Below are 22,599 nucleotides of genomic sequence, written 5' to 3' on the forward strand. Positions count from 1 at the left end.
AAAATACAATGGAAACAGTTTTTTTCTAGCATTTACAGGTTGCCTGGCGTACAAAAAGTTGATAATTTGGTATGTTTGGACAAAAGACGAGACATACGCATAACATCGTTTAATGGAAACGCTGTCATTTCGCAATAGGTTTTTATCAACATTTAGAAAATAATGCAAACGTTTTGCGCAAATCTGTAATGGAAACTCGGCTACTGACAACGGCATTTCTTTTGTAACATAAATGTCTTTACTGTCACTTTTGGTCAATTAAATAAGTCCTTGGTGAATAAAGTATTACTTTATTTAAAAAATTTTTTTGGTCTATGCTGTTCATGATAATATTAATCAATTTCATTGTTTTATTTTAAAGTGTCATGAAACCCCCCTGTTTTATCTTTGGTCGTTCACACCTGAGATTTGAAAAAGACTAAACAAATTGGCGTGGAAAAGTGGGAGGTGTATAGGGTGGGAAGAGGGGAGACAACAACCAATAAAACAGTCAACAAAAAACCTACAACACACTCATAATATGGACACATGAATATTAAAATATGACAGAGTTGGGGACACTGTATTTGAAAAACATAGTGCTATTACAACAAACTCAAAAATCTTTAGAGACTACTTTCATCAGAGACTACTAACAACTACCATGAACACATCAAATACGTTTTGATAAGTATTCTTGCGCTCTCCACATGTAATGCAATCTCGTGCATAATACAGCGCAGCGGATTAAATTAGTTTATTCTCATGAATAATACAGAGAAACTGATGACGTAGAAACGTACTCTCCAGCCAGCGCAGCCAATCGCCACCACTTGTTGCCCAAAGAATAAATCTGTGTCCTGCAGCAAAAAAGGAATTTTTGAAGCTGAGCTTGAGATGAGGGCAGCTGGAGGATTAACTGAAGCTTTTGAGCTGGTTCTGGGCTGTGAGTCCCCTCCTGATGCTGTTTGCTCTGATAGTGTCCTTGATGGTGCATGGGATCATTCCGTTTTATATGATATCTTCGGTTTTCTGATGAGTCAAAATAGTCCAGTGGGTAATATCCTACATTTGGTTGGTTTTGATGACATGTTGACAGGCAAATATGTATTATATGTGGTTGAATTATGTCAAACTCACAATATGTGTATAATAATAATTTCAAAACACTCAAGGACACCGTACAATATAAAGCAAGCAAGGCAATGAAATATCAAGCATACAAAACACGAACTTACACATCAATCAATCATGTCATTAAAAGCTATTCTAAACATATACGTTTTTATCTGAACTTTAAATTGGGAAATTGAATCCAGCTGGCAGATATGCAGTGGTAAAGAAATATGCTTATAGATCATATTTTTCACCCAGATCAGAAAAAATAAGAAATTTAATGAAGAAATGATAAAAAGAGAAATTATATATTGCATACAGTAAAAAAATATTTTATTTCTGATAATAATGGTTAAAATATGATTGTATTGAGAATAATAATTGACAATAATGAAAAACAATGCAAAATGTTAATAATAAAAATAGGCTTAATTTTCTTTAAAGATTAAATTATTTATATGCGTTATTCATTTTGGGGTGAAAAATATGAACCAGGCATTACTGTTTGAAAACATTTCTATTTTTTATGTTTTTTACTATTTGAAAACCTTACTATTTTTAATGTTTTTGAAAGAAGTCTCATGTTCATCAAGCCTGCATTTATTTGATCAAAAATACAAAAGAAACAGTAATATTGTGGAATATTATTATTATATTTTAAATAATGGTTAAAGGCAAGAGCAGTCTGCACACTGCTACTGTCTAAGGATGAGAAATGCCGACAAAACTGTCAAGTGTGGCAGAAAGTGGAAGCCACAGAGGGCATTGAGGGAAGTGGAATTGTATTGGAACTCTGTCCAGAGGAGTCAGTTTCCTAAAGCAAGGAGACAAGGTTCCAAAGTTAAAAAGAACCGACAGTGCCCCACCCTCTATTTTGTATCAAGCTTCTGACTGGGAGATGCAAGTTGACCTTAAAAAGAAGCTTGTCTTTCCAGAAGAGGTGGCGGTGACTACACTTCGACCAGAACATGGTTCTTCTGTCCAGGAGCACAAAAAACATCTTTCTAGTGAAGCTGACTGTACCTTGGGAGGATAGGCTAGCCATCTCTCATGAGTTGAAGAAGGCTAAGTATCAAGATCTGATTGACTAGGCTTCTATTAAAGGATGGAATGCAGCCTATCGAAGTCGACAGCCGCGGGGTTGAAACCTAAACGACTGAGAAAGGCCATTGGGGAGATAGCAGCGGCAGAAGAGACTAGCTCAAGATGGTTGTGGTTAATGAGAGATCGCAGTTGGAATCCCTCTTCGCTGCCCCACTCAGGTGAAGCGTTCAGGTTAAGGGGCGAAATGCTCATGAGTCTGAGAAACCTGCTGAAGATGCAGAGGGATATCCAATAATACCAGCGCTCTGACCACACTGCCACCAATAAATATACTGCATCCGTAGTTGCTCCTGCTGTTGCTGCTTGTGGCAAGGCATCATTGATGTTTTTTTTACCTTTCTATTTGACTATACTTTAAAATATAATTTATTCCTGTGATCAAAGCTGTATTTTCAGCATCGTCTTCAGTGTCACATGATCCTTCAGAAATCATTCTAATATGCTGATTTATTATCAATGTTGGAAACAATTGTGCCGTTTTTTTATAACCTGTGATACTTTTTTCAGGATTCTTTGATGGATAAAAACAAGTTTTAAAAAGTCAAGGACCAGCTTTAGTTTTGTGTATCCATAAGACAGGGTTGGTAGAAGCTAATGAGGATGTTTATAACGTTGGACTTGGTTTGTGGTTCTAAAGGATGGTGAGAATTAAAAATTCAGAGACTGGTTGTATCTCAGAGGGGTAAAAGGCCCTTTCTTTTTCCACTTTAATCATTCATCCTCCCAGAACTTCAAAATACCCATCAGGCATCTTTCAGAAGTCACCTGCTTACCTGTTTAGCTTTTGAAGTTGATCAAACAGGATATTTTTACCTGCCCCTCTTCACAGGACGGGGAAAAAAAACGCTTCATTGCATCACATGAGTCCTCTTTCCTTTCATAGCAGGTCACAAACATCTCCGTAATCCGGTGTAATTATAGCAGACCTTCTCATAGCTGTCCCTCCTCCTCCTCCTTTGCCTGTGTGTCTCTATCCAGTGTCTGTCTCAGTAGGCATGGAAGTGTTCACACGCCTGAACAGTTTCTCCTCTGTGACTGCGTCTGCTGTGTGTATGCCATGTTTGTCAGGATCTTCATCCCTAAGAAGCACAGGCAGCGCTTTGATGAGATGGTCTCTCAGAGTTTGATCAGTCGGTTGAGGGGCCGAAGCTTCAGCGAGCACAGGAATAATCGCCTACGGCGCAGCCGGAGTGAGGACCACCCCGACCGGCTGCTGTCTGTGTCCACTAGAGCCAGTTCTGTGCCCCGGACCTCAAATGAGGATGTGGCCATGCCTCCTGCCCGTGGCCTCCGCAAGACCACCTCTCTCATCGCAGGCCATTCCAGCTCCTTCTCTACACGCAGGTCAGTGAAATTGTCACTCTCAGAAGAATTATTTTGTCTTTTTCTGCCATGGTAGAAATTGAAATCGCCCTTTACTTTTGTATTTTGGAATATTTCATTTTCCAATAAATCAGTTAGGTTTCCTTTATTTTTTTAAATATTTTTTTATGCTTTCATTTTATTTTGTTATATTTGTTTTATTTTTATTTGTTTTTGTCAGAAAAATAGAGTTACTATGTGTTACATTATTAGGTTCATATAAATGTGATGGATGGATGGATGTTTTTTGTTTATTTAGTTGGATCCCCATTAGCTATGCCCAAGAGCACCACTATAGTCTTCCCGGGGTCTGCACACAACACTTAAAAACGTATATTATTTATCATCACATACACAAAAACATAAAAAATACTCTCGGATGGATGGACGGACGGACCATCTACTGCTATAAATGCCATCTATCTATGCCTGTGAGCTGTTATGTCACTGCAATATTTCACTCTTATAATTCATGTTTTGTTTTAGTCATATAATTTGACACCTCTGTATGTGTGAGAGAGTAAATATGACACATCATTGAGATTCGTTCTCTTCAATATAGCCTATATTATGCTTTCAATGTTACTATATGAGTGTATTTTGTAAGTATGAATTAATTATTTCTTTATTCTGTAGAAGAAGAGCTCTTTATATGCCTGTAGTGGAAGAAAGAGTCTATTTGACTATATTGAATTATATATATTTTCCAGCAATATAAAATTCATATTATTTTAATAAACAAGTCAGCCTGCATTATATAAATAATCAAGATATTCCACTTCGACTTTTTTTTAAAGATATTTTTTATTTCTTCTCCCCATTCATTCATCAGGACAGTACGCGTGTACAAAGGGAACCAGAGTTTCGGGTTTACTCTGCGTGGCCATGCTCCAGTCTGGATCGACTCTGTAATACCAGGTATGAAATGAACAAAAATTTTCATGGTTATAAGTTAAGTGTCTTCAGTGTTAAATTATTTAATTCAACCTTAATATTCAAAGGTTTTACTGTTGTATATAAATAAATATATGCCTTTTTTCCCTCTGAACAACTTGTAAATGAATTAGCTTTCTTTTTACATTTGTTTTATGACAGCAATATTATTGTTGTTCTTCAATATTTTTCAAACAGTATTTTTCAAACGTTCTCAAACTTCCGTCTTCATAAGGGAAGGGCTTGTGTCTTGTGGTGCATTTATTTTAGTTGACATCCTACAACAAAACAAAGGTACTTTAGAAAGATGAAAAAATATATTTTGGAGATGAAACAAGTGAAGGGGTGTAAATTATTAGACATATTACTGAAGCAGATGACGTGAATGCCGAAATCATTAAAGTTCTGTCATTTCTGACTCATGTCGGCAAAAACTGGCAGTGTGCAAGAACAGCAGGAGATGAGAGAGAGAGAGAAACAAGAAGACAAAACAGAAGATTCACCATAGGCTGAGTCAGAGGGGCACAGGTGGTAGAGCTCTGTTTTTATCTAGCACAAATCCTTATAGATTCACACTTTTCCCACAAGCGCTCAAAAGCCAAAAAAAGGCATCCATTCTTGGGCAGGATGTGACAAACACCCAAGCTGCAGCGCCTTGACTTATAGATCTCACGTCATTTCAAAGGCCATCTCATGAGCACAGCTTAATCTCAGTTGGAGCCCATATGATCTGCTGTCAGTAGTTACTTTCTGCTTGGTCTGTTGTCATTCCCCCACCAGGCAGCCCTGCTGAGAAGGCGGGTCTCAAACCTGGTGATCGCATCCTGTTTCTCAATGGGTTGGACATGAGGTGAGGCTTGTGGTTGGGTTGCATTGGAGTACATTGCTTTTATCCTAATGTGGAACTGCAATAGGGTTTAAAGCAACCATCACTATTATTTTTATGCATAGGGTGGTTTAGGGATTTGAACAAACCCCTAAACATAAGAATTAAACTCTCTTACACCGTTTTGAAAATAAATATATGTACAAAAATCATCTGTCTTGTTAAGTAGTGTTGTAGTACTCAAGACCGGTCTTTTTGAAGGTTTTTTGAAGGTCTTGTCTCGGTCTCGACTGCATTTCTCCTCGGTCTTGTCTTGGTCTCGGACTTAGAGGACTCGGAATTTTATCTCAAGACCACACCTGCTGGGATATCACTAAATCACCGGTGCATTGTCTGATTTAACATCATTAATGTGATTTGATGTAAAACTTACATATTAAAATGCAATCAATAACTTCTTTATAATGTGATTTCTTGTGTTACCGTGCTGCCGGGTTCAACATCAATGCAGCATTTTCTCAAAAGTGCCCAAAATTAATATAAATGCCCACAAAATTATGAGATTTCATTTTTTTTTATATTACAGAGAATATAATTAAGCAATATCACAAGAGCAAGAGAGCTGTTTTCATGAATATGAGCGTGATTGCAAATGATATTGATTTATACAAATGTTCAATAAACAAGAAATTAATATTAAATGACATTTTAAACTGTCTTTGCTAATTCGGCTATGTTTCGTTATTAAATGAATCCGCTGCTGTGAACTAATCGGTTGAATAAATGATTCCGTGACTGTTCAATCATGTTCATGTTTTAATGTTAAATTAATCTGAACATTATTTATGCAGGTGTAATTGTACCAATTCAGATGCAACTTCTGTGCCATGAGTTTTATTGTCAGTGATTTGATTAGTAACAGTGCTATAGTGTCTTACTATTACTATAACTATTTGTATTTATTTAATAAATATAAGTCATTTCTCAGACAGTAGATATGGATCTTTTAGATGAATTTAAGGAGTGCTGGTCTGGACTTGGTCTTGACTCGGTCTCGCCCTGTCTTGGTCTTGGTCTTGTCTTGGTCTCAACCCCACAAAGTCTTGGTCTTGTCTTGGTCTCAGCACACGCTGGTCTTGGTCTCGACTTGGTCTCAGTTTAAGTGGTCTTGACTACAACACTATTGTTAAGTAAAAGTCTGCTGGGACTTCTCAAAACCATCAGACTTGTGATTTTCACCTGGTGGATGATAAAACAGGCAAAATAGTCCCATAAAGATCAGAATATGGGGTGGATGGGATCTTTTGACCAGTTAGTAGCCGTCTACAATCCCCTAGCAACACCCAGAACACCCTAACAACCACATAGAAGCACAATAACTAACAATCAGAACTCCTTAGCATCCACCTAGCAATGCACAACACTGTATCATCGCAGTAGTCGATGATTCAGTTCTCTTTATTACATTGGTTACAGCAGGATAGAACTGGTCAAGTAGACCTTTTGTGATAAAATTGAATCTCTTTCCATGTTTATAATCCAGTAAGTTAATGTGTCTTGTTGTTGTGCATTTTCTCAGGAGCTGTTCACATGAAAAGGTGGTGTCTATGCTGCAGGGGAGTGGGGCAATGCCAAGCCTGGTGGTTGAAGACGGCCCGCCAGCCTTCACCATGACTGAGCCAGAGCAGGTGGAGGTTTCTCCCCGCTCCCGTGCTCCTGTGCTCAGCTCCCTGCAGTGGGTCGCTGAGATCCTGCCTCCCAGTATCCGCGTACAGGGCCGCACCTTCAGCCAGCAGCTCGAGCACCTTCTCACGCTTCAGGAGAGATACACTATTTGCAAGGCCCTGGAGGCCTTTTTCCAGCACAGGTGAAGGACATGCCCATAACATTTAGAAAAAGAAAGAAAGACGGAAATATTGCGTTGCTTACATTTCTGAACATTGTGTGGAACCTGATTTGATTCATTTTTCTTCTGGGCCATTAGAAATGTAGACACTTTGATTGTGGACGTCTTCCCTGTGTTGGACACCCCAGCAAAACAGGTGATCTGGCAGTTCGTTTACCAGTTGCTGACCTATGAGGAGCAGGAACACTGCCAGAACAAGATCTCCCGCTTCCTTGGCTATAAAGTCACACGTGAGCCCTACTTTCTGGTCATTCCTCTTTAGTCTGTAGAGAATATATGTATGTAGGCTTGCATGTACTTATTATTGATAGTGCCAACAACAGATCCTGAACCTCCTGCACATGAGCCTCACCGTCGCAGCAGCTCCATGAAGGTAACAGGAACCACCTACAGGAGCAGTGTGAGGGGACGCAGCTCAGATGATCTGGTTATTGGCACTCACCTAGGCATGGGTAGGCTGTCTTCAAACACTGTTGTATTACACTGCATGTTATAGCATAGGACAGTGGTTTTCATTATTTTATGCCAATGACCCCTAAATATGATGTATCTCACTTTAAAAAAGAAAATTAGGTCAGTATTTAGTCAAAAAAATAAATTTGGTAAGAATGTTTATAAAATTGCTGTTATTTTGTTTACCTTTGACAGACCTATAGAAATATATTTAGCAAAATTATCTATAATAGTCTATAAAACCACGTAGCATCTGGAGGTCAGGCATGCGGGCATGAGTTAAAATTAAATGTTTATACATTAAATGTATAACCTACACTATATTGCCAAAAGTATTGGGACACCCCTCGAAATCATTTAATCACTTCCATGGCCACAGGTGTAGGTGAGTTAGTGGTATTATAACAAAGTGGAAGCAATTGGGAACAACGGCAACTCAGCCACAAAGTGGAAGGCCACGTAAAATCACAGAGCGGGGTCAGCACATGCTGAGGTGCACAGAGCGCAGAAGTCGCCATCTTTCTGCAGAGACAATAGCTACAGACCTCCAAACTTCATGTGGCCTTCAGATTAGCTCAAGAACAGTGTGTAGAGAGCTTCATGGAATAGGTTTCTATGGCCGAGCAGCTGCATCCAAGCCTTACATCACCAAGTGCAATGCAAAGCGTCAGATGCAGTGGAGTAAAGCACACCGCCACTGGACTCTAGAGCAGAGGAGACCACTGATCTTATGTAATATATATATAATATCTTTGACTGGATTGCTCATCGCGTTCTAAACTGCCATCAGACAGTAAAGCTACCGGAAGCGTCTATCTTACTATTCCCTACCAACAGAGGGCATCATTGATGTAAAGCCAAAACATTGACCTAAAATCACATGATTTGCAACATCTCAGGATCAACTCATCTCACAGGATTAGTTTTACGATATATGATTGTAAATTAATAGTTACTTCAGATGTTATCTGTAATGTTTATGGTCTTTTCGGAGAGGATAAGTCATATATTGAAATTGTTAATCGTTAATATGGGTGTCTACTGCATACTGCTGACACAAGTAACTTAACTGAACTAACACAAAAATATTTCTTTATGTATGTCATTATGGAGGAAATATTGATTCAAATAGCTTATACAATAAATATTAATACAAGCCTATTGCACTATATTGTATTACAATTCAAAGTTTGCCATGCATCATCTCAGAAATAAAGCTGTCAGCGTTATCTGCCTGAATAGTTATGATGCGTGTATTTTATTTCCTGATTGAGCAACATCTATTTCAGACTCTTAAAGACAGCGCAAATTTATGACGTTTACAGTTTCCATGCGAGTATAACTGTTATATGAGTATAAGTATTCCATATAAGTGTTATGTATGCCATGTTAAATATAAATTAATTAAATATTTATTTAATCATCGTTTAAATCATTAACTGCTTCAAAATGCATGCTGTTAACAAAATCATTGTTGAAACATTTGCAGTTAGCCTACTGTATGAATAAAAACAATACTACAGCACAATATAAACCCAACAGTACAATGCGATTTCAGGTTACAAGGCATAAACCTTTATTCTGATTTCGAAATACTCGCTTTGACGTTTGTAATACATACGCTGAAGTTTCTGGTCCGCCCGCCGAGCTGATGTTCACTACTATAATGAATATGAATGTAACTTTTTAATACGCTGGGGAAATTCCTGTCTATAAACGAATAACCATTTACAGGCTTAGGACGTTTGTGTTTTAAGAATGTACAGGGAGACAAAACGGTGTCTCCTTAGGCAATGTTTTCTCAGTAAAATCAAATCATTTCCTGTTGATTCAATAGAACGTTTGAGTTTACTTGGGAATACTAATATGGCGGTGCGGCTGCTTCACTTTTTATGACGTCATGAGCAATCCAGTTCTCTATATAGATCAGTGGTGGAGACATGTTCTCTGGATTGACGAATCATGCTTCTCTGTCTGGAAATCCGATGGACAAGTCTTGGTTTGGCGGTTGCCAGGAGAACGGTACTTGCCTGACTGCATTGTGCCAAGTTCTTGTGCAAAGTTTGGTGGAGGGGAGATTATGGTGTGGGGTTGTTTTTCAGGGTTTGGGCTTGGCCCGTTAGTTCCAGTGAAAGGAACTCTTAATGCTTCAGCATACCAAGACATTTTGGACAATTTCATGCTCCCAACTTTGTAGGAACAGTTTGGGGAGGGCCCCTTCCTTTCCAACATGACTGCGCACCAGCGCACAAAGCAAGGTCCATAAAGACATGGATGAACGAGTTTGGTGTGGAGGAACTTGACTGGCCTGCGCAGAGTCCTGACCTCAACCTGATGGAACACCTTTGGGATGAATTAGAGCAGAGACTGCAAGCCAGGCCTATCAGTGCCTGACCTCACAAATGCGCTTCTAGAAGAATGGTCAAAATTCCCATAAACACACTCCTAAACCTTGTGGAAAGCCTTCCCAGATGAGTTGAAGCTGTTATAACTGCAAAGAGAGACCAACTCCACATTAAACCCTACGGATTAAGAATGGGATGTCATTAAAGTTCGCATGCATGTAAAGGCAGACGTCCCAAAACTTTTGGCAATATATATATATATATAGATATAGATATAGATATACAGTATATAGATATATATAGATCATGAAAACAGCACTGTAGACATTATTGTAGAAGGCATGTCCCATCAGCTTTCTTAGCAAACTGAAATGAGAGTTGTTGGGCTATTTTCTTTTTTCATTAGGAATTAGCACCGAGCAAATGGAGGTGGCGCCTATGAGACTGACTCCTGGAGAGAGACAGTCAGGGGATGGAACGTCCTTACCAGAGACACCCAACAACCTGACTAATGTGAGCACTCTTCTTTAATTTGTACAGGTTTGCAAACATTGAAATTACGATCATATACATATCATCCTGTAGCCCAAGACTGGTTGCCCACTTGAAGCTAAGCAGGATTGAGCCTGATCATTAGGCTACCTGGATAGGAGACCGCCTGGGAAGACTAGGTTGCTGCTGGAAGAGGTGTTAGTGAGGCCAGCAGGGGGTGCTCACCTTGTGGTCTGTGTGGGTCCTAACGCCCCAGTATAGTGATGGGGACACTATACTGTCAAAAAGCACCGTCCTTTGGATGAGACGGTAAACCGAGAGTGGGGGTTTAACCCCGGCATCCTGGCCAAATTTGCCCATTGGCCTCTGTCCATCATCATAGCCTCCTAATCCATATATACTGACTGGCTTCATCACTCTGTTTCCTGTCCACCAATAAGCTGGTGTGTGTGGGGCGTTTCTGCGCAATATGGCTGCTGTCGCATTATCCAGGTGGATGCTGCAAATTGGTGGTGGTTGAGGAAATCCCCCCTAAAATGCTTTGAGTGCAGAGAAAAGCGCTATATAAATGTAACAAATTATTATTAATTATTTATATTAACAACCTAGTCCCTGTGCTCTGTCTAGCTCTCAGCTGTGTATGCCGAGCTGGAGAATGTCTATGCCGGGAAGAGATCCAAATCCCTGAAGAGTCGACCTCCTCCTGCTCCTGACACTATGGTTAGCGTGGATGTCTTCCCGCATTCTTCCTCACAGTCTATCAGGGCACACTCTTCCTCTCCATCTGTTCGGGCCACTTCAGGTACATGGTTTTTGATTGCCATTGTAGCTTCTGATTATCTAGAATGTTCTTGTCATTTCTCTGTGTAATAGGTGACAATTTCATCTAAGGCTAATATAAGAGACATTTTATCTTCCTAACCATTGGTTTTTCGTCTTCATCTCCTAGGTAGCCGCAAATCTGCATCATCACAGCCTGTGCCTCCTCCTCCGCCACCTCCTCCTCCACAGCCTGACTCTTGGATGCAGGAGCCTCCCCTCAGTCCTCAGTGCCCCTGTTACCCTCCAGGTCTTCCCTCTCAAACAAGTGCTGAGTCAAACCCCTACATCAGTTTAGATAGCCCACCTCTCTCTCCACCCTCTCCTCCCGACTACCCTCCTAGTCCACCCATTCGCAAGAAGCGCTATACCTTCTCGCGTCCACCCCGTACCCCAGACACAGATCTGTTCATGGAGGCTCTGAGTGAACAGCTAGGACAGCAGTTATCTGTGGATGACTTCCTGTCACCAGAGAATGACTATGAAGAGGTTTGTATATTAGAATGGTTAATTGGTTTGATATTTGCTTTTATTGTTGTGACAATACTTAATTGGCTTGAATTTGAATTTGAAGTTCAGTGGCTAATCTTAAATGGTCTATTGAAAAACTTAATGCCATTTGTATGTTTTATTTCACAATAATACCAGGATGTTGTCCAGATGACTTTCCAGAACGAGGAAGAGGAGGTAGAGGAGGAAGAGGAAGAAGAGGAGGAAGAGGAGGAGGAAGAGGAGGAGGAGGAAGAAGAGGGTCCGTACATGCCTCCTGAGCTAAGCAGTCCAAGTGAAGTGCATAGTAGCAGCGAGGATGCCAGTTCTCTCACCTACTCCTCCAGCTCTGAAAACATTCCTCCACCCCCTCTGACTCCTCCTCCCCCTCCCCCTGTCCAATTCAATGACCAAGGGGGTCATGCTGGATTCACCCCTGAACACACACCCCGACAGTTGACCATCCGTCGCCACCCGGGACCTCCTCCTCCGCCTCCGCCAAGGGCTAACCCACCTCCAAAACGTCAGTCCATTCACAAGGTGTTGCCCACACGTGATGAGCTGATGACTCCGCACCAAGTCCTTCAGGAGCACCATTCACTTCCAGTTCAACCAACAGCCAGCCACCCTCAGCAACCTCAGCAGCAGATGCATCAATCTCTGCCCCCTATGCTCTCTCCAGAAATAAACCAGTCATCCATACCCAGTCATGCAATCTACGAAATGCAACATCAGGCTAATCCAGCTCACCAGGTTTATCAACACCACCAGATGCAACAGGATCACCAGATGCATCCAATGTATCAAAATAAACCAAGTCACAAATCTCAGTCGATCAAAGTGCGTCAAAACCATCACTCACACCAGACTATTCAGACTCAACTCTCTAGTTCTATGGATAGGCTTGATAGGATTGAAAGAAAAGAACGCTTCGATAGACATATCTATGAGATGCACTCCCAACCCTTGCTTTCAGATCAACAAATACACCATGCATATCAGATGCATCAGAGTCATCAGGCTCACCTCTCAAGCTCTATGGATAGACTTGACCAATTGGAGCACATCCAGCGCTTGGAACGCTTGGAGCATTTGGAGCGAATTGAGAGACTGGAAATGGCTGATAGACAAGCTGTTTCTCAAGCTATTCAACCATCTCAGCAGACTCAGCAACAGTACCACCACCAGATGCATCAAGCTCATCAAGACTATCCACCCCCCCAGCCTCCTCAGCCAACCCGCCACATTCACCAGATTGAACACATACACCAGGTTCAGCCTATTCAGTCGGCTCCTCAGTACCACCAGATCCACCAGCCCCACCAACCTAACCAGTCCCAACAGATTCTGTCGACCTTCCAACCTCATCCTTCACAACAGCAGCTTCAGCAGCAACAGTTGCAGCAGCAGCAGCAACAACAACAACAACAACAACGTCAGCAGCAGCAGATTCAACAGCAACAACAACTTCAACAGCATCAACAGCTTCAACAGCAGCAGCAGATTCAACAGCATCAACAGCTTCAGCAGCAGCAGCAGCAGATTCAACAGCATCAGCAGCTTCAGCAGCAGCAACAACTTCAGCAGCAGCAACAGCTTCAGCAGCAGCAACAGCTTCAGCAACAACAAATTCAGCAGCAGCAAGTTCAGCAGCAACAACAGATTCAGCAACAGCATCGCTCAACCCCTCAGATTCCCCCCATTGCACAGGCCAGGCAGAGCCCTCAACCCATGTACCATGAATATCGTCATCACCATCACCATCATAGCCACAATGAAGCCCAGTCCCAACCACCAGGTACACACCAATCTCAAACTCACCACCCCACTGAAGGGTCCACTATGGAGCCACCTCCTCCACCACCTTTACCCCCACCTTGTGTGCCTCCTCCTCTACCAAAGGCCTCACCACAAAAATCAGATTCCAGTCATATGAGTGTAAAGAGGCTACGCTGGGAACAGGTGGAAAATTCTGAGGGAACCATTTGGGGACAGGTAAAGTAATTTGCCATAAGCCATTCACAACTGACAATCCTCTAATAGTTGGAGGATACCTTGAAAAGAAGTAGTATGCCATTTGAAATATACACTGCAGCCTTTAGTAATGGGGAACATTTCATGAGGTCCATCGTCATATGTTTGTCTCATTCCATTAGAATGAAGTGTGTAAGGACAGATGTGTTTTCTCACTGCAGTTGGAAGAAGACTCTGATTATGATAAGCTGAGTGACATGGTGAAATACCTAGACTTGGAGCTTCATTTTGGAACACAAAAGAACCCTGGTGAGTAAAGTGTGAGAAAAGTTATATGTATTAATTTCATGGCTGATGCAAACAGGCTGCTGACCAGCTGACAAGAGGCAAACACCCCCCTCACTTAAACCATTAAACCAGACAAGCCTAATCAGCTGGAGGCCAGATAACACCAGCAAACCTCCTGTTTTAAGCTGTTTTTACATCAGGTAATTTGCTCTCTATATCTTTAAAAGAGAAAGATACAGTGTGGTCCATAGGTTGTAGGCAACATTTGTTATTTGTAGAGTGTACTGAACTCCATTTTAAATTAACAGAGGCCTGCTAGTAAGAGCTGTGTGTGTAAACCTCACTCCCCTGATCTCAAGACTGACGTTAGAGACTGCGGTCTTTAGCGTCCTTGTTAACGTGCCTGCCTCCCAAGCCGGAAAACCTCTTTAAAGCACATCTTGTGGAAGACAAAAAGATATCGAGGAAGATTCTAAGGTCTTACATGATGGAAATTGAACTTCTGGGTCAATGAGCTGTTTGTCATTGACCTTTGAAATAAATCCATAAAACATTTAGCTGCTTTTCCACCACCTAGCCGAACGGTTCTAAGAACGGTAAGGAACGGTTCCAGTTATATTTCCACTTAAGCTTGGTTCGGCACGGCACGATTACAAACCGCTCTCGGCCCGAGTAAGTTAATAATTACCAGCTGGGCCAGAACGGCACAGAATGGAAAGGTTAAGCAATGAGAATGGTGGAAAAGTGGCATTTGATTGTTTTTTTTTTGTTAATCTAAACCCCATAAAGAAATATCCAGGGTAAAATGATTATCTCACAAGTCATGCCTTTAATCTTTTAAGCACTGGTGTTGATCTCAAGTTTTATGTCAGAAAGATGAACACCACCACAATGTTGTAATTGCCTGTGCTAAATGTCTTTGCGCCCAGACTCTCCGCCTTGCAGCATGAAATGGTATTGGTCATAATTAATGTTTAATTGCAAATGTTGGCTGTACATATTATTTTTTGTTTCCTGTGGATGAAGAATGGGGGTAAAGCTTGCCAGAAAGCACTTCTCCAGTCTATGAGGAGGCAGGCTTGTGTGACAACTATGTTTTCCTATCATTTCCAACCAAAATCACTAACAAGCTCATATGTAGGAACTTCCCGAGAGGACTTGAAGGTCTTATACCTGACTATTCTTTTACCAGTTGACTCAATTTTTATCCTCATAAGTTATCACTCACGGTACGATTCATGTCTCAGTTTCTCTTCCAGAGCTCTCACCTCAGATGGAGACTTTCAAGAAGAAAGATGTGGTGGAGATTCTCTCCCATAAGAAAGCCTACAATGCTTGTGAGTAGCAAACAATGATTCAAGTCAGGGAATTTTATCTCGTTGTCCTTTTTCAGGCTGTAATGGACTGAAGAGTTTACTTGTAAATGTTTAGAGTGCTACCCAGTCAAGTATTTACTTATATGACTGTCCTTTTTTGTCTTGCTTTGTCACAGTGTTTTTTGGTTTTAAATTAAACTTGACAACAGCATGCTATTTTCGCTTACTGTCCCTACTGTTAGCCGATGAGCTTCTTAGCTTTTATCCATTAGCATACAAGCACATGGTCCTTGTACACTTTATCGTCTCTTCTATAATTTGTATAGCAATCTTGATAGCCCATCTGAAGCTGTCGCCAGGCGAGCTACGCCAGGTGCTGATGACGATGTCAAGCGAACGTTTGGAGTCACCACATATTAAACAACTGCTCCTGTATGCACCAGACGATGATGAGGTCAGACAGTACGAGCAGTTCAGAGATGACCCAAACAAACTCAGCGAGCCTGATCAGTTTGTCATACAGGTACATGATGAATAAGAAGTGTAATGATAAAGATTGATGAATAAATTATTATTTTGTTTTAGCAAGATGTTTATCATTGCACAAGATACTATGATTATACATCGATCAGGCATAACATTATGACAGGTGAAGTGAATAACACTGATTATCTCTTGATCACGGCACCTGTTAGTGCGTGGGATATATTAGGCAGCAAGTGAACATTTTGTCCTCAAAGTTGATGTGTTAGAAGCAGGAAATGTGTTAGAGGCTTTCAGCAGTGGACAGGGCAACATTGGGCACGTGAGCATCAGAAATGGGCCACGGAGCAATGGAAGAAGGTGGCCTGGCCTGATGAATCACGTTTTCTTTTACGTCACGTGGATGGCCGGGTGCGTGTGCGTCGCTTACCTGGGGAACACATGGCACCAGGATGCACTATGGGAAGAAGGCAAGCCAGTGGAGGCAGTGTGATGCTTTGGGAAATGTTCTGCTGGGAAACCTTCGGTCCTGCCATCCATGTGGATGTTACTTTGACACGTACCACCTACCTAAGCATTGTTGAGACCATGTACACCCTTTCATGGAAACGGTTGTGGAGTCTTTCAGCAGGATAATGTGCCCTGCCGCAAAGCTAAAATGTTAGGAATGGTTTGAGGAGCACACAACCATAAGTCTCCTCCTTGAACTGCCACCTTAACGTGGTGGAGGGGTTTGAGTACCCGAATGAACCTAGGAGCTATGTTGTCCGGGGCTATATGCCCCTGGTAGGGTCTCCCAAGGCAAACAGGTCCTAGGGGACGGGTCAGACTAAGAGCAGTTCAAAAACCCCTTATGACGACAATGACAACGAGGACCGTGACGTCGCCCGGTATGGCGCAGCCGGGGCCCCACCCTGGAGCCAGGCCTGGGGTTGGGGCTCGTATGCGAGCGCCTGGTGGCCGGGCCTTCCCCCACGGGGTCCGGCCGGGCTCAGCCCGAAGGAGCGACGTGGGGACACCTTCCCGTGGGCCCACCACTCACGGGAGGGACCGTAAGGGGCCGGTGCGGAGAAGATCGGGCGGCAGTCGAAGGCAGGAGCCTAGACAACCCGATCCCTGGACACGGAAACTGGCTCTTGGGACATGGAATGTCACCTCACTGGCGGGGAAGGAGCCTGAGATTGTGCGTGAGGTTGAGAGGTTCCGACTAGAGATAGTCGGAATCACCTCTACGCACGGCTTGGGCTCTGGAACCACACTCCTCGAGAGAGGATGGACTCTTCACCACTCTGGAGTTGCCCATGGTGAGAGGCGGCGGGCTGGTGTGGGTTTGCTTATAGCCCCCCAGCTCTGCCGCCATGTGTTGGAGTTTACCCCGGTGAACGAGAGGGTCGTTTCCCTGCGGCTTCGGCTCAGGGATAGGTCTCTCACTGTTGTTTGTGCCTACGGGCCGAACGGCAGTGCAGAGTACCCAGCCTTTTTGGTGTCCCTGGGAGGGGTGCTGGAAAGTGCTCCGACTGGGGACTCCGTCGTTCTACTGGGGGACTTCAACGCCCACGTGGGCAATGACAGTGACACCTGGAGGGGCGTGATTGGGAGGAACGGCCCCCCTGATCTGAACCCGAGTGGTGTTCAGTTATTGGACTTCTGTGCTAGTCACGGTTTGTCCATAACGAACACCATGTTCAGGCATAAGAGTGTCCATCAGTGCACATGGCACCAGGACACTCTAGGTCGTAGGTCAATGATCGACTTTGTGGTCGTTTCATCTGACCTGCGGCCGTATGTCTTGGACACTCGGGTGAAGAGAGGGGCGGAGCTGTCAACTGATCACCACCTGGTGGTGAGTTGGATCCGATGGCGGGGGAGGAAGCTGGACAGACCCGGTAGACCCAAGCGTACTGTAAGGGTCTGCTGGGAACGTTTGGCCGAGCCCCCTGTCAGAGAGATCTTCAACTCCCACCTCCGGCAGAACTTCGACCGGATCCCGAGGGAGGCTGGAGATATTGAGTCCGAATGGACCATGTTCTCCACCTCCATTGTCAAAGCTGCCGCTCGGAGCTGTGGCCGTAAGGTCTCCGGTGCATGTCGAGGCGGCAATCCCCGAACTCGGTGGTGGACACCGGAAGTAAGGGATGCCGTCAAGCTGAAGAAGGAGTCCTATCGGGCTTGGTTGGCTTGTGGGACTCCTGAGGCAGCTGACATGTACCGGCAGGCTAAACGGACTGCAGCCCGGGTGGTTGTGGAGGCAAAAACTCGGGCCTGGGAGGAGTTCGGTGAGGCCATGGAAAAGGACTATCGGCTGGCCTCGAAGAGATTCTGGCAAACCGTCCGGCGCCTCAGGAGGGGGAAGCAGTGCCCTACCAACGCTGTTTACAGTGGCGATGGGCAGCTGTTGACCTCAACTGGGGATATCGTCGGACGGTGGAAGGAATACTTTGAGGATCTCCTCAATCCCGCCATCACGCCTTCCATTGAGGAAGCAGAGGCTGGGGGCTCAGAGGAGGACTCGTCCATCACCCGGGCTGAAGTCACCGAGGTGGTCAAGAAACTCCTCGGTGGCAAGGCACCGGGGGTGGATGAGATCCGCCCTGAGTACCTCAAGTCTCTGGATGTTGTGGGGCTGTCTTGGCTGACACGCCTCTGCAACATCGCGTGGTGGTCGGGGACAGTGCCTCTGGGATGGCAGACCGGGGTGGTGGTCCCTCTTTTTAAGAAGGGGGACCGGAGGGTGTGTTCCAACTACAGGGGGATCACACTTCTCAGCCTCCCCGGGAAAGTCTATGCCAGGGTACTGGAGAGGAGAATACGGCCGATAGTAGAACCTCGGATTCAGGAGGAACAGTCTGGTTTTCGTCCGGGCCGTGGTACACTGGACCAGCTCTATACCCTCTACAGGGTGCTGGAGGGTTCATGGGAGTTTGCCCAACCAGTCCACATGTGTTTTGTGGATTTGGAGAAGGCATTCGACTGTGTCCCTCGCGGCATCCTGTGGAGGGTGCTCGGGGAGTATGGGGTCCGGGGTCCTTTGCTAAGGGCTGTCCGGTCCCTGTACGACCAAAGCAGGAGTTTGGTCCGCATTGCCGGCAGTAAGTCAGACTTGTTCCCGGTGCATGTTGGACTCCGGCAGGGCTGCCCTTTGTCGCCGGTTCTGTTCATAATTTTTATGGACAGAATTTCTAGGCGCAGCCAGGGGCCGGAGGGTGTCAGGTTTGGGGACCATGCGGTTTCGTCTCTGCTCTTTGCGGATGACGTTGTCGTGTTGGCCCCTTCTAACCAGGACCTTCAGCATGCACTGGGACGGTTTGCAGCCGAGTGTGAAGCGGCTGGGATGAGGATCAGCACCTCCAAATCCGAGGCCATGGTCCTCAGTCGGAAAAGGGTGGTTTGCCCTCTTCAGGTTGGTGGAGAGTTCCTGCCTCAAGTGGAGGAGTTCAAGTATCTAGGGGTCTTGTTCACGAGTGAGGGGAGGATGGAACGGGAGATTGACAAACGGATCGGTGCAGCTTCTGCAGTAATGCGGTCGATGTACCGGTCTGTTGTGGTGAAGAAAGAGCTAAGCCGTAAGGCGAAGCTCTCGATTTACCGGTCAATCTACGTTCCTACTCTCACCTATGGTCATGAGCTTTGGGTCATGACCGAAAGGACAAGATCCCGGATACAGGCGGCCGAAATGAGTTTTCTCCGCAGGGTGGCTGGGCGCTCCCTTAGAGATAGGGTGAGGAGCTCAGTCACTCGGGAGGAACTCGGAGTAGAGCCGCTGCTCCTCCACATCGAGAGGGGTCAGTTGAGGTGGCTCGGGCATCTGTTCCGGATGCCTCCTGAGCGCCTTCCCGGGAAGGTGTTTCGGGCATGTCCAACCGGGAGGAGGCCCCGGGGAAGACCTAGGACACGCTGGAGGGACTATGTCTTCCGGCTGGCTTGGGAACGCCTCGGTGTCCCCCCGGAAGAGCTGGAGGAAGTGTCTAGGGAGAGGGAAGTCTGGGCATCTCTGCTTAGACTGCTGCCCCCGCGACCCGGCCCTGGATAAAGCGGAAGAAGATGGATGGATGGATGGATGGACAACCATAAGTTTGAGGTGTTGACTTCGCCTCCAAATTCCCCAGATCTCAATCCAACCAAGCATCTGTGGGATGTGCTGAACAAACAAGTCCGATCCATTGAGGCCCCATCTCCCAACTTACAGGACTTAAAGGATCTTCTGCTAACATCTTGGTGCCAGATACCACACCTTCAGGGGTCCATGCCTCGACGGGTCAGGGCTGTTTGGGCAGCAAAAGGGGGACCAACACAATTTAGGATATTAATGTATGCCTGTTCGGTGTATGTAAAGTATACGTTTTTTTAAATATTTTTTTTAGTATAATTTTACCAATACTTGTGCTTTTGTATATATTCAGATGCTTTCAGTGCCAGAGTATAAGACCCGCTTGAAAAGCCTGCATTTTAAGACTACATTGCAAGAGAAAACAGAGGAGATGAGAGGGGCCTACGACTGTGTTTTCAAAGCTTCACTGGAGCTCAAGAACAGCAAAAAACTGGCCAAGATTCTGGAGGTATAATTCCTTCATTTCCACCGAGTCATTTAGTTTCTCCCCAGGCACACATGATCATACAGTCACAAAATCAAACACAAAGAAAGTCATTCACAGTCTAGATAAAAGACTGTTGACATGTTCTTAAGACTGACTGTTCAAAATACACACAGCAATGCACATGCTGGGTAAAAATGACCTTCTTATCATGGCATGTAGATTAACTTGTTTATTTTTTCAGTTTGTGCTGGCTATGGGGAATTATCTGAATAACGGCCAACCCAAGACCAATAAAACGACTGGATTTAAGATCAACTTTCTCACTGAAGTAAGCCTTGTCGCTGTGTATGCATCTCTTGCAGATGAGTTCATGAGGTTTATCATTAGGTTGTGTAAAAGTTTATTTAAAGTGTTTATTTCTAATACAATTCTTCATTTTTCTGCTTGAAGCTCAGTACCACCAAAACAGTGGATGGAAAGTCAACATTTCTTCATATCCTGGTGAAATCATTGTGCCAGCACTTTCCTGAGGTTCTGGACTTTAGGAAGGAGCTTGTGACGGTGCCACAAGCAGCCAAAGGTGAACATCTACTTGAGTCCAGTTCCTTCTCTTATGCAGTCCGAATACATTTAGTTTTTTAGTGATGTCTCATAGATGAAGGCTTAAGACACTGATTACACAATCCATGGTGCTCCTCATCAAGTTTTGTCCAAGACATGGATCATCATTCCCATTTGAAGTTGGTTTCTTGCTTCCATAGAGGGTGCTGCAGATCTCTTTATTATTTTCCATTGCTTTGTTCTCCACAGTGAATCAGAGAAACATCACATCTGACTTTAAAGACCTACATGCCACAATCCAGGACATTCGGTTAGCCTGCCAGAAGATGCCAGCCACCACTGATGATCGATTTGCTATTGTTATGAGTGTATCCTCCATCAAAATATCTAAAATGGCTAGATTTTATCTTAAAATCTTAAGTCCTCATGGGAAGTTCATATTTGATGTATGTATATTGAATTTCCAAATTGTAATGTAAATTGTACAATACAATGGTATTCTATGCAACTTGGATGTAAATGGGGGGGGGGGTAATTAATTTGAACAAATTTACCATTGATATAGATGATGCATCCATTGGATCTGACATGTTTTAGCATGTCTTATACTTGCCAACTTTTCCAAGCAGATCCAGGGTCAGATACCATATCTCGACCACTGAATATTCTTGATATTTGCAAAAAATTAATCACAAACCACCTTAACTACTTGCATGTAGGGATTTCTGGAAAACAGTCACCCCGCAGTGCAGTCTCTGGAGTCTCTGCAACAGCTGGCGATGGAAGAATTCTGCAAAGTCGCATCGTTCTTTGGTGAGGATGGAAAGACTACCGCCACTGAGAGTTTCTTCGGTATCTTCGCTGAGTTCATTGCCAAATTTGAGGTGAGCTTTGTATTAGACAACCTGATGGATATTTCATTCTATGTCAATCTATGGTAAATGAGGCGAATGCTAGTAAAACAAATGTATTGAGGTTTTTAGCACAGACAGGTGGAAAAAAATAGGTCACTCATCTGAGCTGTTTTTAGACATGCTCTACTCGCTTACAACACTATTTACCAAACATTAACAATGTCTGTTACAAGACCAAAAACACACACAAAGAACATCATTGATGCACTGTCAAAAATAAATAAACTGTCTCAGTAAATAAAACTGTGCAATATGCATAATACAGAAAGGCATGAATTTGATCGTCAAATACATAAACAGCTGATGTTTATTAAAGATACCCAAGACGAATAGGGTAAAAATGTAACAAAAATATTTCACCATACTTCCCCGGTTGACTGACAACATTTAAGAATTGCAACAACAAAAAAATGTTTGTATTACAAATTTTCTGAAATTTTATGTTTAAATATGCAAAAGATGCATTGTCTATTTAAATATGCATTAATTTGCATACATATCCAAAACAAAACATCTAAACATTGGATAAAGCCAGGTTTAAAATTCATGTGTTATTTTGTTGACATATTAGAGTTAAAGGTTTTTACAGAGGGCATTTTGGATATCTCTTTTTATCAAAAATTAGAAAATACAATCAACATTTTTTTTTAAATGTAAAAATCGAGTGTTCATCGGAGCACACACACACACACACACACACACAC

General features: G+C 43.4%; 1 protein-coding gene across 1 annotated transcript in view; it reads left to right on the top strand.

Annotated features, from left to right (window-relative positions):
* grid2ipa (glutamate receptor, ionotropic, delta 2 (Grid2) interacting protein, a) overlaps positions 1-22,599 on the top strand; it is a gene marked incomplete at its 5' end in the record, with an annotated part of 35,907 nt that overhangs the window by 11,659 nt on the left and 1,649 nt on the right. The window contains 19 exons of the mRNA XM_079829449.1: positions 3,268-3,543; positions 4,394-4,479; positions 5,275-5,344; positions 6,900-7,187; positions 7,305-7,456; positions 7,538-7,678; positions 10,431-10,537; positions 11,144-11,318; positions 11,466-11,824; positions 11,984-13,259; positions 13,470-13,819; positions 14,020-14,107; positions 15,334-15,423; positions 15,729-15,925; positions 20,286-20,441; positions 20,662-20,748; positions 20,871-21,000; positions 21,231-21,349; positions 21,701-21,865. Coding sequence (XP_079685575.1) covers positions 3,268-3,543; positions 4,394-4,479; positions 5,275-5,344; positions 6,900-7,187; positions 7,305-7,456; positions 7,538-7,678; positions 10,431-10,537; positions 11,144-11,318; positions 11,466-11,824; positions 11,984-13,259; positions 13,470-13,819; positions 14,020-14,107; positions 15,334-15,423; positions 15,729-15,925; positions 20,286-20,441; positions 20,662-20,748; positions 20,871-21,000; positions 21,231-21,349; positions 21,701-21,865 — 4,312 coding nt within the window. The remainder of the gene's footprint in view (positions 1-3,267; positions 3,544-4,393; positions 4,480-5,274; positions 5,345-6,899; positions 7,188-7,304; positions 7,457-7,537; positions 7,679-10,430; positions 10,538-11,143; positions 11,319-11,465; positions 11,825-11,983; positions 13,260-13,469; positions 13,820-14,019; positions 14,108-15,333; positions 15,424-15,728; positions 15,926-20,285; positions 20,442-20,661; positions 20,749-20,870; positions 21,001-21,230; positions 21,350-21,700; positions 21,866-22,599) is intronic.

The sequence above is a fragment of the Gobio gobio genome, assembly GCF_949357685.1.
Source record: "Gobio gobio genome assembly, chromosome: 1".
Taxonomy (NCBI): Eukaryota; Metazoa; Chordata; class Actinopteri; order Cypriniformes; family Gobionidae; genus Gobio; species Gobio gobio.